We start from the raw sequence: 16,433 nt of genomic DNA on the forward strand, positions 1-16,433 counted from the left end.
TGCGGTGGGGGGTGGGGTCGTGATCTACGTGGGGTGAAGAGGGTAATGTACAAGGCGGGGGACGCGGCGAGGGCGCGGCGACTAGCGGCGCTCGGGTGTGTCGGCAAAGGGGTTCTCGGCCTTGTGCTCTGGGCTGAGGAGGGCGTCCCTCTTTGCGTCGGGGTCGGCGAACGGGTCCTCACGGGGCGGGTGGACGCCGTCGTCGTAGGCGGTATCGTAGCGCTCGGCGCGGGTAATTTCGACCGAGTTGAAGCCGCGATTCGGCTGGGGGTTGAGGCCGCGCTCCGCGCCGAAGGGCGCGAGGCGGAACGCCTCGTCTGCGTCCGCCGTGGCGCCAGTGACAAAGCTGCGCGTGTTGCTCGCGCGGTCCGCAGCAAACAGATAGAGCGTGACGTACGCGGCAAAGAAGAGCACGATGACGCTCCCGGCCCAGCTGCCGGCGTTCCACCGCTGCCAGCGGGTGAGGCACTCGGCCGCCATCTGGCCCGAGCTCGCGCCGGTCGGGTAGGCCTCGCGGCAGAGGCGCAGCAGTTCGTTCTCGCCCGCGTACCGGCGCACAATGTTGAACACGAAGGCCAGGGCGCCGGCCGCGGCCGAGATGTAACCGAGCAGCCGGAGGCGGAGGTTCAGGCGCGAGCCGCGCGCGTGCACGAACACGGCGGCGGCGCACAGCGCGACGATGAACATGAAGGCCGCGGTCAGGCCGGTGAAGGCGCGGAACTTGGCCTGCTCGGCCGCGTTGCGGTGCGTGTAGACTGGGGTGTGAGCTGGGGGACGGGGGGATGGGGGGTGGGGGTTGGGGAGAGGCCGCGGGCCTCGGCACCGCCCTCGCCCTCGCCCGCTGCGCGGGCTCGGGGCTCGGACTCACACTTGCTGCTCCGGATCCCCTGGGCCGTGAAGAGCGCGCCGAAGCCCGCGCACACGACGCCCGCGACCGCGCTGACGGCGAGCGTCACGTTTCTGGGGTTAGCTGCGCCACACGCCCCAACGTACCGGCTCATCCACGCCGGCGTCGCCTGCGACCCCATGCTGAAGCTGAACGGTTGTTTGGCCATGGTGGTGGTGTGTGTGATGGGGAAGACGAGTGGGTGGACGGAGAAGCAACAAAGGCGTGTCGTCGACGCCGCAACAACACCGCAAAGCGGTGGTGGCGGAGGCAAAAACAACCACCACGCGACGACGCCACGAGGCGTGCGAGCGGGCGGGCGACCCGCGGGGAGATGAAACACGATCGTCCTGAAGCACACCTGGCCGTGTGGCTCCGTGGCACCGACGACAGCGACCACCCCGACCCAATGGCAATGATAACATGGTACAGTCTACGTATCTAACAACAGGCATCAGACTCTCGTCACCGCCGCTCGTAAACGCCTCTCCCCCGCCACCCCCGCACCCACACCCTCATGCCCCCCTCGACACCGCCTCCCGCCGGTCCGCGTCGTCCCACCCAACATACTCGTCCCGCAGACGGAACCCGACGTGCTGGTAGTACTCGTCCTCGATGCGCGCGCCAAACGCCGCGCCGAGCGGGTTGACCCCGCTGCGCTGCTGCCAGTGCTCGTGTTCTGGGCACACTGCGCTTGTCAGCTCCGTCCACCCCAGTCCTACTCACGCGCACCGCGCTCTGGCGGGTAGCCCTGGCCAAACCGCATGTCCTCGAGCAGGTCGCCAAACTGCGCCTGATCTGCATGTCAGCAAAGCCCTCACACGCCCACTCACGCTGCCCATCCGACGTGTACTTGTGCAGGTTGCCGCACTTGGCGTCTCCCGGCTCAAGAAGCTCGTCCGGGCCAGAGTCCTCGTCGTTGGCGAGGAACGCGTGCCGCAGTGCCGCCGACGCCGTCAGCCGTGTCGTCGAGTCGAGCCGCAGCAGCCGCGAGCACAAGTCAAGCGCCTGGTCGATCATCGTGATGTGCTCCATCGCCTCCTCTGGTGTCGGGTTGGCCTGGTGCGGCGTGTACAGGTGTGGGTTGAGGCGGAGAATCAGCGCCGACAGCGAGTCGGGCGCCGCGTCGACGGTCGGCACGTTGGTCATGATCGTGCGGTCTGGGGTGTGAGCAACCACGCCAGAGCGTTCCCCGCATAAACTCACTGTGTAGCAACGCGCACCGCTCCATCGCACTTCGCCCGAACAATGCCGCAATCTCCATCAACGCCTCGATGTCATCCGTCGAGTTGAACACGGGGAACTTGTGAGACAGGAGCGACAGCAGGATAACGCCCGCCGACCACACGTCAATCGCCACCGTCTGGTCAGGGCACTTGAGCAGCACCTCTGGGGCACGGAACCCGCGTGTGCCCGCGCGGTTCGTCTTGATCGACGGGCGCGCATCCTCCTGCCGGAAGCCTATCCTCCCCTCCCCGGCCTTGGCGCGTTTTCTGGCGTCGTATAAGGCCTGCTCGACCGTCGGCGTGTCGTTCGTCTTGGTCCGCGTACCATGCAGCGTTGCGCGGGTCGCCGGCTCGTGCTGGCACGTCGCGCGCCGTGGCGGTGTGTATCTTTCCGCCAGTCCAAAGTCGACCAGCACGCCATGCCCGTTCTCGTAGTCGAACAAGAAGTTGGCCGGCTTGACGTCGCGGTGCACGATGCCCCGAGCGTGGATATCCTTGAGCGACCGCATCAGACACGTCATGTACTGCTGGATCTTTGGCGGGTCCATGTATCGGTAGAAGTAGCGGAAGTCGTCGCACGCGTGGTATGGCAGCACGATGACAATCTGGTCCTCGTCGCGGAACGCGCTGATGAGCGGTGAGACATTGCGACACCCGCGGAGGTTTTCGAGAATGTGCAGCTCGTTCTCGACACGCGCAGGCGACGACGTCACGAGGATCTTCTTGAGCGCGACGCGGGTGCCGGTAGACGCCTTGTCGCCCACCTCAACGTCCGGCTCGCCCGTCCAGTACACGTTGCTGTGCATGTCGTGCAGCGAGTCTTCGGCGAGGTACACGCTCGAGAAGGTGCCCTCGCCCAAGCGGTCGATGGGCCGGTACCGCGCCTGGTCGTATGCGCCGTTCCACATGCCCTTGATGGAGTACAGCTCCTGGATGTCGCGCTTGATCGACGTGCGTTCAAGCCATGGGCGGTGGTCCATGTCGTACTCGTCCGAGTCGCCCGAGTGGTAGCTTAGTGGCTCCTCGTAGTCGTCCTCGCTCTCGTCTTCCTCGACCTGAAACATCTGGTCGTGGTGCTCGAGCACGCGCGTCATCTGGTCGGGGGCGTTGTCCGGTACGGCAGGCTCAAAGTCGGCCTCGGCGTCTGCAGGCTCGTTGCTCTCCTCGAGCCAGTCGTCCATGTCGACATTGTCGTCTGCTGGCGTTTCGGTGGCGTCGTCCGAGCCGCCTGGTGCCGCAGTCTCAACGGCCCCAGGCGCGATCCCGACCTTTTCGTCGTCAATGTAGTAGAACATGCTGCCCGAGTAGTCGCCAGTGTCCTCGTCGCCCTCTTGCGTCTCGTCGCCCTCGGGCGCGGCGGTCGTCGCCATGGTCGACCGTGAACGCGACCGTGTTTCCCGGCCGCCCTCGAGCTCGGCGCGCACCTGCTCGGAGAAGAGGACCGAGTCGCGCTCGCCCGTTTCGCTTGTTGATGTCGTGGTCTCTGGTAGGGGGGTGCCAGCGTCGGCGTCTGGGTCGGCCATGAGGACGTCGGCGGGCCCCATTGTGAGTGTTTGTAGATTCTTGAAGCCAAAGTTGATGGAGAGGTAGTGTTTACGTGAATGGCGGGAAGGCAGGCGCGTGGGTGCGGCATCGTGCGCGTAGGCTGGACGTGATGGGCTCGTGACGGGAGCTTTGTAATTCAAAAACTTGATGGATTACAAGGTTTGTCCTAATTGATTAGAATGAATGGAGCTTGTTTGGAAACCAAACATTGGTCAGGGACGGAGATCGGCATGTCTCCATTCACGTGGGTGCCACGTGATAATACTCCCGCGGCTCATGACACGCATGACCAAGACCCGGTTTGGACGGACTTGCCGTTTAGGTCGATATTTCGATTTTATTAATGGCGACGCACGCGACAAAAATATTGCATTGCGTTTTTGTAATTGGACCCGGATCTTGACAGGTTGACCGCGTGGTGGCAGCGGGGCGTCCGGCGGCGCCAGGGCGGGGCGGCGCGAGACCGGTGCCGGTGAGACCGGACGCATGCAGCTTTTAGCGAGCGACAAAGGCGTGCTGGTGCGCGAGGTGACGCGCAACAGCAGTCAGCACCCAAGACATTCCACCCCACCCCACGACGCCGCCTCGCCTCGGCCAGCCGACACTCTCGGAAAACCTGCATCTATCTCTTCTACCTCTCTATATCCCACTGACGCACACCCCCTCCCCCCACACCCCACTCCTCACTCTCACAATGGCCTCGACCCACCACTGGAACGGAGTCCTCGACTCAGCCCTCGACGCCGTCGGAGAGACGCCCCTCATCCGTCTCGACCGTATCGCCAAGGCCGAGGGTCTCAAGTGCAACCTCCGTGAGTAGGCGGCATGCAGGGGAGCGGAGCAGCAGTGGAGGGTTGGGTGGGCCATGTATCGCTCTCGCAGCAGGGTGGGGTGGGCATCTCAGCTGCGAGCGGAGTGAGCAGAGGCCGGCCGGCGCCGGAGCGGGTCGGCGGGAGATACCATGGAGCAACGGTCGAGCAAGAGCTGCACTAACCCTCCCAGTCGGCAAGGCCGAGTTCTTCTCCGTCGGCGGCAGTGTCAAGGACCGCATCGCAAAGGTAGGCAGGCTGGCCGAGCCAAGCTCACCCCCAGCGCATGGTCGAGCAGGCCGAGAAGAATGGCATCCTCATTCCCGGCCAGAGCGTGGTCATTGAGCCGACTAGTAGGTGGAACGCAGAGGCACGTCGAGCATGCTACTAACCCTCGCCCAGGCGGCAACACTGGTACGGCGTCGGGATCCAACTCCCCGCTGTTCTCACGGGGATCCAACTCCTCGCTAACGCCGTAAACAGGTATCGGACTTGCTCTCGCCTGCGCCATCAAGGGCTACAAGTGGGTAGCACCATGCCCGGGAGGTGGGCTAACGCGACAGGTGCATCATTACGCTTCCGGCCAAGATGTCTCTCGAGAAGGAGGTGCTCCTCCGTTCGCTCGGCGCTGAAGTCGTCCGCACTCCGTATGTCTGACACTGTAGCTCGCACTAACCCCCCCGCAGGACCGAGGCCGCGTGGGTTTTACTAACACACATGACTATACGGGCGCATTGCTAACCTGTGCAGTCACGACAGCCCCGACTCGCTCATTGGTAAGTTGTTGACGCGTGATGGCGACATGATTGGCGGCGCCGCCCATCCATCGGGCACGCGTGGTGCCAACCAACGCCGAGCTGGTGTCGCACGCTGCCCTGATTCGCGACTGACTTTCCAGGCGTTGCCGAGCGTCTCAAGGAGAAGATTCCCGGCGGTGTGATCCTCGACCAGTACTCGAACCCTAACAACCCGCTCGCGCACTACTACACCACGTACGGCGAGATTGCTGTGAGTTGGTTGGCTGGGCAAGAGCCCGAAAGCCGATGTGGCGTACCCGGCGTGTCCTGACACCACCCAGCACGCCCTTAAGACGTCCAACCTCCGCCGCAAGAGCATCTCGGCGCTCATTGCCGGCGCCGGCACTGGCGGTACCATCACCGGCCTTGCCCGCGCTGTCCGTGACTCTGAGAAGGACGGAGCCTCGCGCGCCACCGTTGTCGCTGTCGACCCCGTTGGATCCATCCTTGGCGGTGGCGACGTCGGCCAGTACCAGGTTGAGGGCATCGGCTACGACTTCTTCCCTGCTGTGCTTGACCCCAAGCCCCCTCTCATTGACGAGTGGATCAAGACGAACGATGACGAGGCGTTTGCTGCGTGCAAGAGGATCATGTGAGTTGGGAGAGGGAGAGCGAGCGCAGCGAGCTCGAGCCCGAGCTTGACGGCCGGCTATGAGCCGCCATCCCGTCTTGCACGCGCTGACCATACCAGCCGCCAGGAGGGCCTCGCTGTCGGCGGCTCTTCGGGCTCTGCGCTCGCCGGCGCGCTCAAGTTCCTCAAGTCGGAGGAGGGCAAGGCCATCGCCGAGGACCCCACGGCCAACGTCGTCGTCGTCTTCCCCGACGGCGTTCGCAACTACATGTCCAAGGAGTGGTTCCTCAAGCAGGAGGAGGGCAGCCGCGACGCCGAGCTGCACGACACGATCCGCGAGCTGATCGGCCGTGACCTCGACGACCCGTACCTGAAGAAGAAGGCCGCCACCGCCGACAAGGTGAACGGCTCCGACTCGGCCAAGCCGAACGGCGTGCATGCGACTGCGGCTTAAGTCGGTCTCGCCGACACCCGCGGCCTATCGCACGCTGCATCAACTGCTGCGTGAGGGAGACTGACACGATGTGATAATAGGACTCGCTCGTGTAGAGAGCACCCATGTTGTTGTGATTACTATATGACTATGCATTGGAATCGTTGCATGCGGGGGCGGGGCTGACGCGCTGGCGACTGATGGGCTGACTACTGATGGGTGCGTCTTCCTCGTCTTCCTCGCCACTGTGCCACGGTCCAAGGCTCCAACCTCCTGTCCACCATCACTCGCAGTGCCATCACCCACCCCGTACCACCTCTGGGAGGGGCATTAAAGCGGCCTGCCTTTCTCACCAGCTCACCCCTCACTCGATCAACTCATACTCCCCCAGACCACACCAAAGAATGACCGAAGCCGTCGACTGGCGCACGCTCGATGACATGCGCGCGCCGACAATGGAGGCAGGTCTCCCCTCGACAAAGCTCACACCAAGCCCAAGACAAAAGAGGACGCAGCCTGGGTGGCCTGGCACGCGGCGCTAAGCGCGCGCGTGGCGGCCGAGGCGCGGGCCGTACACGAGAGCGGGGGCGCCGCCGCGCTCGCCGAGGCCGTGAGGCGCGAGCGCGCGCTGTTTGGCGCGTGGCGGCGCGCGTGTGTGCTCGGGGCCGGGGTGCCGTCTGCGCATTTGGGGTGGGAGGAGGAGCTGTTTCCGCTGCTGCGGGAGACGGGGGAGGGGTGATGCTGGGGCAATGTATGTTGGTGGAAATCAGTCGCGGTGGCGCTTGGGCCTTCACCCTTGCCTCCTCTCCCTCGACTTTGCACATCTACTCACTCCATTGTCCTCACTCGCACCCTCGCTCATTCACATCTATACAAGACCCAGGCGACCATGCCCCCCTCGAGGACGTCGAAGCGAACGCGCTCCTCCTCCGCTGAGGTCGTGGGCGCGACTGGCAGGAAGAAACCGCCCAGCGTAAGTCCCCCGCAGCCAGCACCTGTTCACTGGCAGAGCACCGGGCGCAGCCCCGTCAGCGCCAAGTTCGCCGGGGTGCTCAAGGACTGGCGCAAGGCTGCCGAGGCGCGGTCCAAAGCCACGCTGGCGTACGGCACCGCCCACCGTGTCAAGGAGTGGGCCGAGGCGCACTGCAACAGGATCGGCAGCGAGCTGCGCGACGCAGCGGGCGCCACGTCGCGCGATATCAAGCCGCTCGACGCGGTCGTCGGGATAAGCAGGGTCCTCGACGCGTGGGAGGCCGCCGTTGCGCTCCGCGACGAGGCGGTGGCCCACTGCGAGATGTGCGCCGACGCTCTTTCCGACGCGAGGGCCGAGGAGAAGCGCCGCGCCGAGGACTGCAGGCGCGCGTTCTATGGCGGCGGCGCGCACATGGACCGCGACACCAGAGAGCGTACCCTCGAGGCCGTGCTCGGCGCCGACGCGGCGTTCGGGGACGACTTCCAGGCCATCGTGCGCCGCTTGATGGTCGCTGTGGAGGGCAGCTCGCACGACCGGCCGGCGGGGCGAGGTCGCAGCGCTTCGTCGAGCAGTAGCCTGTAGTCGTGAGTCGCCTTGGCCGACCTGCTGCGCTGCTCACGCCACAAGCTTCAGTGTAGCCCTAGCCATGCCGCCATGTGTTCCGTATCCGTCTCGCGAAACCCCATCCTCCTCCATGTATTCGTGACCATCGCCTGGGTGCAGATCTGAGTGGCAGCGGCGCACGGGCCACCACTCGTCCTGTCTTCCTCGTCGCCCGCCTTCCTCGTCTTCCCTCCCCCGGTCGTCTACAAAACCCGGTGCAGCACATTCCCTTTCTCTTCTCTCCATCACCCATCAACTCTCCTTCCTCTGAGCGACCGCTCAGCCTCTCCTTCCCCTCTCCGCTACAAGCCCCCTGCCCACTCTTTCCTGCCACTCAAGCCCAGCTCTTTGCCACCATGTCCATCGACAGCAAGCGGCCGCTCCCCGAGGAGGATGACCACGGCGCCGAGGCCCACCCGGCGAAGAAGGTCAAGATGGGCGACGTGGTGGTCGCCAAGGGAGACGAGGTGGTCGTTGTTTTGGACGACGGGGCGGTCGCCGAGAACGAAGACGAGGTGGTGGTTGTTCCGGACGACGCCGTCGCCAAGAAGGAAGACGAGGTGATCGTTGTTTCGGACGACGGCGACGAGGCCGGCGACACCAACCACGACGACCACTGCTCCTACTGTGGTGCCGAGTGCTACGAGTTGGGCGACGATGTGGAGGACGAGTCGGATGCCAAGACGGAGGACTACTCGGAGTTCACGATCGACGACGAGCTCGACAATGAGCTCGACGCCGAGCTCGATGCCGAGCTCGATGCCGACGACGAGGTCGACGCCGAGACCGATGATGAGACCAGCGATGAGACTGGCGACGAGACCAACCTCGAGATTGACCACGACACCAGCGCCGAGGCTGCCCACAACACCAACGCCGAGACTGCTCACGTCACCGACACCAAGACCAAGGAGGAGACCATCGACAAGCCTGATGTTGACAAGGGCGTAAGTTGCAGCGGTCTTCCCCGTAGGTAACCTTGCTCACGCTGTCAGCAGGACACTAGTGCCAACACCGCCACCCATTGGGCGCTGTGGGTTACCGCCAAGGAGGCTTTTCTCAAGGCCGAGCAGAACAAGATCAAGGCTTTCCACCTCAAGGAGGTGGCCGGCTCCCACGAATGGAAGATCACAAAGATTTGGCGCTGGGCCTTGAAGGCGAAGAGCAACCCCGGCCGTCCCGCCGTGGATGACATCCTCTTCATCAGTCAAGTCGGTGAATTCGCCATCGAGGCCGAGGCCATCAAGGACGAGGCCAATGCCTATTGGGACAAGTGCCACACTGCCTTCTACGAGTCGCAGACGATCGCCGAGGAGACGGGCAAGGTCTGTCTCGCTTCTATTGACCTCCAGCGCATCATTGTTGCGAGGTGGGACGAAAGCCGTCAGCCGATCGTCAGCACCCTCGAGGACATCCCCCGCAAGTACGGCGACGGTGATGACGACTTCAAGGCGATCTACAACCGTCTGTCGAACGCGATCGAGGTGACGAACTCGCGTGAGATGGCGCGTGCGCTGAAGGCTGCTCGTGCCGCTGGCAAGTGAGGTGAAGCGAGTGGGTTAGACTAGACAGTTGGTGGCCGGCACCGCTGATAACGACACTGCAGGTAGTTGCTTCGAGACCAGGCGGCATCCATTCAAGTGACCGAGGGCGAAGTGCAAGTTGAGAAGTGGAGAGTGACCGAGCCGCCAATGCTGTGTGCCTGCATTGTCCATACATAGTTGATCGAGCACTGAGAGTATGCAGCACTGTGTCAGCCGCAGCGGTGTTGTCCCAACTGCTGTCGCGTCTTGCCCGGGTTGGGCGTGTAATTCCCATAGTCAACCCCCATATGGCGGTGGCGTGGGTGCCACAATGATCACGAGTGGCTTCTGCGCACGGGCCACCGGCACACTCGTCCTCGTCAACCTGTCTTCCTCGCCTTCCTCGTCTTCCCTCCCCACCACTGGCCTATAAAAACCCCGGTCCACTACATTCCTTCTTCACTCTCTCCATCACTCAACAAATCGCCTTCCTCCCACCGAGCGCTTGCCCCCTGCTACCACCCTCCCTGCATCCCACTCCCCCTCATTCAACGCTCTCCCCTGTCTACAAGTGCACCCTGCTCTGTGCCATCACCATGTCCATTGACAACAACAAGCGTCCCCTCGAGGAAGACGGAGACCACCAGGCCGGCCTGGTGAAGAAGGTCAAGACCGACGACGGCGGCGACGGCTACGACGACGACGGTTGCGACGGGCTGGACCTGGATGGAGAGTCCGACTCCGACACCGATGATCAGACCGACGTCGAGGCCGACGAGACCGCAGACGAGGACGACGACGAGATCAACGACGAGATCAGTTACGAGATCAACTACGAGATCGACGACGAGATCGACGACGAGATCAGCTACGAGATCAACCACGAGATCAACGACGAAATCAACGACGAGATCAACGACGAGAACGGGACCAACTACGAGTCCGACGGCGAGGAGGGCGTAAGTTGCCGCGGTCGTCCGTGAGTGATATCCTAGCTCACGCTGCCATCCAGAACGCAAACCCCGACCCATGGGCACAATGGGCTGCGGCCAAGGAGGCCTATGTTAAGGCAGAGAAGGCCAAGACCGGGGTTTTCCAGCTCATGAAGATCTCCCTCTCTCACCATGAGAAAAAGGCCGAGATCTGGCGGGCGGGCTTAGATGCGAGGTTCATCGGAACCAACGACCTGGCCACCACCTACGTCGTCGCTGTCATTGGAGACGGTGAAGCCCTGGTGGAAGCCAATGACATCAAGGAGCAAGCCGTTGCCTATTGGGACAAGTGTTGCGCCGCGTACGACGAGGCGCAAGGCATCGCCAAGGAGAAGGCCGAGGCCTGTCTCGACCTGCTCGGCCTCGAAATCTCCTTTGCTTCGTGGGATGAACCCCAGCAGCCTGCGGTGGAGGCATCCAGCCGCAATCTTGACGCCCTCCTCCCTAAGTTTAACGACGCCGATGACACCTTCAAGACGATCCACAAGCGCCTATCGACGGCGATTGATAAGGCGGTGGGGGCTCGCAAGTAAGACGTGGTGAGTTGGACCAGGTGACCAATGCCCTCACACCGCTCACCGCGTTGCACGGGCAGTTGGTTCGAGACCAGGCGGCGACTCCCTTCCAACGACCGATGGGCGAAGTGAAAGTTGAGTGATAAGTGGCCAGTGGGCGAGCGGCAGATGTTGTGTGCCTGCATTGTGCTTGCACTGTATGTAGTTGAGCGAGCGCCGAGAGGATGCAGCAGTATGTCAGACGTAGTCTCAGTGTGGCCAGAAAGGCAGCCGCGTCGGGTGAGCCTACCATCATGCTTTCGTGTGAAGGCCATTGTGGTGTCGTGGGTGCATGCCATCCAGTTGCGAACGCCACTCGCACTCTTCTTTGTCCTCCTTGTCTTCACCGTCTTCCTCGCCCTCTGGGTCTTCATTCGCACCATCACCTGTTCGTCTATAAAATCCCGCCCAAGTCGTCTTCATTCTCTCCATCACCCAACGGCGCACCCTCGAAACCACCACACAGCGCCCTCCTACCACACCCCTACCACTGGAACACTCCTCAGTACTCAGTGCTCTTTACCATTGAAATGCCCGCCGACGACAACAAGCGCCCCATCTCCGAGGATGAGGAGAACCCTGACTCCGGCTCGGTGAAGAAGGTCAAGACGGAAGACGAGGCGACTGTGAATACCGACGACGGAGAGGAGGCGGGGGACGACTCGGAGCCCACGGCGTCGTCGTCGAACGCCGAGTCGGAGGACGAGGACGACGACGAGTGGGACGATGAGGCCGTGACCGAGGACGAGGACGACGACGGGGCCGGCGATGAGGACGACCAGGCGGGTGACGACGGTGACAATGAGATCGAGGTAAGTCGCCGCCGTCGTCCCCGGTTGGTGCGCTAGCTTACGCTGTTGCCAAGGACATTGATGACGGGTCCACTGGCACGTGGGCGCAGTGGACGAAGGCCAGGGAGGCCTGCCTGAAGGCCGAGAAGGCCAAGATCAGGGCGTTTCTGCTCATGCAGATTGCGCTCTCCCACCACGAGAACATGGCTTGGGTTTGGCAGGCCACCTTGAAGGAGGAACGCCCCGACCGTTCCCTCCTGAACGCCCTCAACATCGTCGTGGAGGGAGAGACCGGCATGAAGAAGGCCGATGCCATCCACAAGGACGCCGTCGCCTACTGGGACAAGTGCTGCACCGCGTACGATAAGACGCAGAAGGTCGCAGAGGGGCTGTGTCGCAACCATTTCAACCTCGACATCTCGTTTGCGATGAAGTTGGACGAAGCCCAGCAGCCTGCCTCCGCTGCGTCCCAGAGTAACCTCGACGCCCTCGTCAACCAGTTTGGCGACGTCGATGAGGACTTCAATGCGATCCACAAGCGCCTGTCGGCTGCGATTGGCGACGTGCTGTCGGCTGTGAATGTCGCGGCCGCCGCTGGTGTTGCTGCCGAGTGAGGCGGCTGGGTTGGATCAGGCGGTTTCAACACCGTTAAGCTCGTCACACAGGGTGCTTGTTCGAGCCGGTCGATGCTCTCATTCCTGTGACCGGCAAGTGAAGTGCGAGTAGAGTGACAAGTAGTTAGATAGAGAAACGTGCATTGTATGCAGTCGATCGAGCACAAAGAGCATGCAGCACTGTGCCGAGAAGGAGCGCCTTGCCGCCACAAAGGCAGTCTGTCGCGTCGCGAGAGTGGAGTGAGGCGCACGATCGTCGCCGCGGCGCCCATACAATCAGTCTTCCTTCCCTCCCTCTTCCCACATCACCAAGTCGAGTGCGAGTGCGAGACGCTCACTCGCCTCATCACCAGCACTCAAAAGCTCATTCTTGCGTCGAGACACTCGCCACTACACCACACACTTCACCATGGCAAAGCGCAAGCGCCCCGCCGACAGCAACGGCGCCCCCGACAAGCTCGCCAAGAAGAAGGAGGGCAAGCAGGGCAAGAATCCCAAGCCGACCGACCGGGCCCCTCTCACGAAGAAACAGCGCCACGCTGCCGCTGCTGCCCTCGCCGCCGCCGTGACGGCCGCGCCCGGCGTGCCCCCGCTACCGACCACCCCCGCGGCCACCCCCGCGGCCGACCCCGCCCTAGCCGACGCCGCCGCCGCCGCCGCCGAAGAGACCGCCGCCGCCGCCCTCGCCACCGCCGAGCGCGCGCGCGACGCCGCGGCACGCGCCCACGCCTCGCTGGGCGCCGAGCACGCGGCCGCCGAGGCGCGCGCGCAGGGCACGGCGCGCGCGCTACACGCGGCCACGGGCGCCATGTTCGACGCGGCGTCCGCGGCCGAGGTGGTGCGCGACGACGAGACGGCCACCGAGCACGCCGACGCGGTGGAGACGCACACTGCGGCGCTGGAGGCGTGGTTCGAGGCCGTTGGCGCTGCGGACGAGGCGCGCGCCGTGCTCCACGGCGTGGGGGAGACGCTCGGGCACGCCGAGGCCGACGTTCAGTCGCGCCGGGCGGAGTATGAGGCTGCTGTGCGCGCCCGGCTCGGGCTGGAGGGCGGGGGCGGGGATGGGGGTGGGGGTGCGGCGGGGGTGGGTGGAGCAGCCGCTAGGGAAGGCGCCGGCGCGACGGGCGACACCGAGGTCAACGACGCCACGGCCGCGACCTCGGCGCTGGGCGCGAGCGACACGCCCGCCGCACCCAAGGCCAAGAAGGCGCGCCGTCGCCGCCGCTCGAGCGCGGCCGCGGCGCAGGCGTAGGCGAGAGTATAGTGATGCATTGGCGTAGTTGTGCTGGTGGTCTCTGCAGCTGATGCGTAAGACGTCGCGCTGGGCTGTTAGCAAGCCCCACGGCCCTGTGTCGAAGCCGCCGCAGGCGGTCGCGAGAGTGGAGTGGAGCAGGATCGACGCACACAACAATCAGTCGTACGTCAGCTCGTCAGTCTTCCTTCTCTCTATACACATCAGTCGTCCTCGACACTCACAAGCCGCCACCTCCCCTCATCACCACCCACCACCATGGCCAAGCGCAAGCACGCCGCGGGTGACGAGTCCCCCAGCCTTCGCCCCAAGAAGCCAAAGGAAGGCAAGAAGGCCAAGGACGGCAAGAAGCCCAAGTCGAGCACCAAGACCAAGTCAAGCAGCCAGGCAGCCGACCCAGCCCTGCCCACGAAGAAGCCGCGCCGCGCTGCCGCCCGAGCACTGGCCACCGCCGCCGCCAACACCCACTCCGAGATTGAAACCGACGCCGAGCCCGTGGAGGAGTCCGCCAGCCACGCCCTCGCCAAGGCAAAACACACCCGCGACGCGGCAGCGGCGGCGTGGGTGGCAGCCAACACTGGGCACGGCATTGCCGCAGCGCATTCCCGCCGCACCACGAGCACGCTGTTCGCCGCCACGGGCACCATGTTCGAGGCGGCGGAGGCGGCGGCGGCCCCCGCCGACAACCACGAGCTGCACGAGGAAGCGGTAGATGCACACGCCCATGCGGTGGCCGATCACGCCCCGGCGCTCAAGGCGTGGTTCGACGCTTACATTGCCACGTTCGTTGCCCGCGGGGACCTCGGGGCCGCCAAGAAGACGCTCGACTACGCCCTGGCTGAGGTCGCGGCGTGCCGCGCGGCGTGTGAGGATGCCGCGGGGCGGGTCGTGGCGGCCGGGGCGAGCGGGGACGGGGACGACGCGGCGGATGTGAAGAAGGCGACGGTGGACACGGGCGACATCGGCACGAAGGGCGCGACCAAGGCGAAGGACGCGGCGAAGGCCAAGGCCGTGAAGAAGGTCAAGGTCAAGAAGGCCAAGGGCACGCCTCGCTCCAAGGACACGCTCGACGCGGCCGAGGCCAAGGTGAACGGCCATATCCGCTACAGCCCGTCCGAGCCGCAGGCGTGAGGCGCGAGGGTACAGTGATGCATAGGTGTGGTGGTGCGGGCCGTCTCAAGACGGCGCGCTGGGTCGTCAGCACGCCCCGCCCACCAACTCACCTCAGCCCCGCGATCTCCATGAGGCGGGCGACCGACTCGTCCAGCGCACCGCTAACGTCGAGCTCGGCAACGCGGACGTTCGGCGCCTCAGGCGGGCGGGCCAGCGTCGCGCTCATCATGCGCTCGAGCACGCCCACGTCTGTGAGCTTGTTCTTGCCCCCGCTCTTGCGCGTCTCCGAGCCCACACGCGCGCGCAGCACATCCGGCGGACACACAGCGTTGACCCACACGAGCTCGATGTCGCTGCCCGCGATGGCGAGGTGGTCCTCCATCAACCCCGTGCCGACGTCGTCGTCGGAAAAGCAGGCGGAGAGCAGCGCGGTGCCGCCGGCGAGAAGGCGCCCACGCAGTGCCGCAAAGATGGGCGCCTGCACGGCCCGCCGGAGGGCGTAGTGCGCCTCACCGCGCTCGGGGAGCACAGTGGCCACGGGGTCGATGAGCTGGTGGTTGTCGAGGAGGATCGGGGAGGGGAGCTGGGCAGCCACGGCGCGCAGGATCGTCAGCTTGCCTGCTGCCGGGAGGCCGTTGAGGACGACCAGCTTGGGCGGGGTGGGCATGGTGCGTTGGGGTGCATTGTTGAGACGAGTGGATGTGCTGTTGGTGTCGTGCAGATGCCGAGTCGATCGAGTCACAATCTCGGCGACTCAGGTGGTGGGGCGGCCGATGCCGGCGGCGCGGCGGCGCCCCAGCTCGCCCCTCCAGGTGGCGCGGTGTGTGGCATCGAGCATCGAGCATCAGCAGCGAGCTGCATGGCCGGCTGGCCTAAGTAGCTATGCTTCAGACTCTCCGACTGCGACTGCGACAGCGACTGCGACATGCGACATGCCGACTCGGACACTGACACTGACACTGACACTGGCAGCCCAAACCGCATGACATCACATGAGCATGCCGTCATCCGCTGCGGCAAGGTCTGGAACCGCGGCGGCTACGCTCCCACGCATAGCTGCTGCTCCTGCCGCCTGCCAGCCATCCGCCAGTCGTCATTCATTGGTCGTACCTTGCTGCTACGGCGGGGGTCGGACAGTCGGACGCACTACCACTCGCGATCAGACATTGCTCTCTCTCCTCGCATCGTATCGCGATCATCAGCACCACCACCAAGACCACAACACAATGCTCACCCGCGTCCTCCTCACTACCGCGCCCCGCGCCGCCCGCGCCCTCGCCCCCCGCGCCTCCCGCGCGCTCTCCACCACGCCCCTCGCGGCCAAGAAAGCGCCCTTCGACGCCGACAAGGTCTCCTTCACGCCCCAAGACCCGGCGCTCCGGGACGCCGAGTTCGGCGGCGTCACCCCCGGCGTGACCGGTGCCGCACTCGCCGGCGCCGAAGCCGCAGCCTTCGACGCAAGCAGCGACGGCTTCGTGCCCTCCGTCTCTGACCCGCGCGGCGCGGCGCAGGCCGTCGCGGGCGCGACGAATGTCTCTGCCAAGGACACGAGCGGGATCAAGCCGGCCGCGTTTGACGCCGACAAGGTGTCGTTCACGCCCGAGGACGCGCCCCTGCGCGACGCTGAGTTTGGCGGTGTTACGCCTGGCGTCACGGGCGCTGCGTTGGCCGGCGCCGAGGCCGAGTCGTTTGAGGAGGAGAAGTAGTAGGATTGGATGGATGTAGTGCCCTGGTCTGGTGCCGACGAAGTC

The 16,433-nt window shown here is 64.7% G+C and overlaps 10 protein-coding genes across 10 annotated transcripts; 7 read left to right on the forward strand and 3 right to left on the reverse strand.

Moving 5' to 3' along the window:
• Positions 1–81: 81 nt before the first annotated feature.
• Positions 82–1,055, reverse strand: Q8F55_004081 (uncharacterized protein; the record flags this gene model as incomplete). Its single annotated transcript, XM_069352604.1, has 2 exons — positions 82–755; positions 869–1,055. 2 exons carry the CDS (start codon positions 1,053–1,055, stop codon positions 82–84), a joined length of 861 nt encoding a protein of 286 aa, XP_069210022.1.
• Positions 1,056–1,401: 346 nt separating this feature from the next.
• On the reverse strand, positions 1,402–3,656 carry CDC7 (Cell division control protein 7; the record flags this gene model as incomplete). Its single annotated transcript, XM_069352605.1, has 4 exons — positions 1,402–1,574; positions 1,613–1,684; positions 1,720–2,046; positions 2,093–3,656. The coding sequence occupies 4 exons, from the start codon at positions 3,654–3,656 to the stop codon at positions 1,402–1,404; spliced, it is 2,136 nt and encodes a 711-aa protein (XP_069210023.1).
• Positions 3,657–4,351: 695 nt separating this feature from the next.
• CYS4 (cystathionine beta-synthase) lies at positions 4,352–6,288 on the forward strand (the record flags this gene model as incomplete). The annotated part of the gene is made up of 10 exons (XM_069352606.1): positions 4,352–4,469; positions 4,660–4,715; positions 4,750–4,819; positions 4,869–4,880; positions 4,950–4,989; positions 5,030–5,113; positions 5,217–5,242; positions 5,365–5,474; positions 5,545–5,855; positions 5,955–6,288. 10 exons carry the CDS (start codon positions 4,352–4,354, stop codon positions 6,286–6,288), a joined length of 1,161 nt encoding a protein of 386 aa, XP_069210024.1.
• An 868-nt stretch (positions 6,289–7,156) lies between these two features.
• Q8F55_004084 (uncharacterized protein) lies at positions 7,157–9,387 on the forward strand (the record flags this gene model as incomplete). The annotated part of the gene is made up of 3 exons (XM_069352607.1): positions 7,157–7,732; positions 8,188–8,790; positions 8,839–9,387. 3 exons carry the CDS (start codon positions 7,157–7,159, stop codon positions 9,385–9,387), a joined length of 1,728 nt encoding a protein of 575 aa, XP_069210025.1.
• A 575-nt stretch (positions 9,388–9,962) lies between these two features.
• Q8F55_004085 (uncharacterized protein) lies at positions 9,963–10,891 on the forward strand (the record flags this gene model as incomplete). The annotated part of the gene is made up of 2 exons (XM_069352608.1): positions 9,963–10,325; positions 10,379–10,891. The coding sequence occupies 2 exons, from the start codon at positions 9,963–9,965 to the stop codon at positions 10,889–10,891; spliced, it is 876 nt and encodes a 291-aa protein (XP_069210026.1).
• Positions 10,892–11,442: 551 nt separating this feature from the next.
• Q8F55_004086 (uncharacterized protein) lies at positions 11,443–12,317 on the forward strand (the record flags this gene model as incomplete). Its single annotated transcript, XM_069352609.1, has 2 exons — positions 11,443–11,724; positions 11,778–12,317. The coding sequence occupies 2 exons, from the start codon at positions 11,443–11,445 to the stop codon at positions 12,315–12,317; spliced, it is 822 nt and encodes a 273-aa protein (XP_069210027.1).
• Positions 12,318–12,726: 409 nt separating this feature from the next.
• Positions 12,727–13,569, forward strand: Q8F55_004087 (uncharacterized protein; the record flags this gene model as incomplete). Its single annotated transcript, XM_069352610.1, has 1 exon — positions 12,727–13,569. One exon carries the CDS (start codon positions 12,727–12,729, stop codon positions 13,567–13,569), a length of 843 nt encoding a protein of 280 aa, XP_069210028.1.
• A 258-nt stretch (positions 13,570–13,827) lies between these two features.
• Q8F55_004088 (uncharacterized protein) lies at positions 13,828–14,700 on the forward strand (the record flags this gene model as incomplete). The annotated part of the gene is made up of 1 exon (XM_069352611.1): positions 13,828–14,700. One exon carries the CDS (start codon positions 13,828–13,830, stop codon positions 14,698–14,700), a length of 873 nt encoding a protein of 290 aa, XP_069210029.1.
• A 45-nt stretch (positions 14,701–14,745) lies between these two features.
• Positions 14,746–15,349, reverse strand: Q8F55_004089 (uncharacterized protein; the record flags this gene model as incomplete). Its single annotated transcript, XM_069352612.1, has 2 exons — positions 14,746–14,758; positions 14,793–15,349. 2 exons carry the CDS (start codon positions 15,347–15,349, stop codon positions 14,746–14,748), a joined length of 570 nt encoding a protein of 189 aa, XP_069210030.1.
• Positions 15,350–15,908: 559 nt separating this feature from the next.
• Q8F55_004090 (uncharacterized protein) lies at positions 15,909–16,388 on the forward strand (the record flags this gene model as incomplete). Its single annotated transcript, XM_069352613.1, has 1 exon — positions 15,909–16,388. One exon carries the CDS (start codon positions 15,909–15,911, stop codon positions 16,386–16,388), a length of 480 nt encoding a protein of 159 aa, XP_069210031.1.
• Between the last annotated feature and the right edge of the window lie 45 nt (positions 16,389–16,433).

This window comes from Vanrija albida, assembly GCF_041260175.1.
Source record: "Vanrija albida strain AlHP1 chromosome Unknown contig_3, whole genome shotgun sequence".
In the NCBI taxonomy this organism is placed as follows: Eukaryota; Fungi; Basidiomycota; class Tremellomycetes; order Trichosporonales; family Trichosporonaceae; genus Vanrija; species Vanrija albida.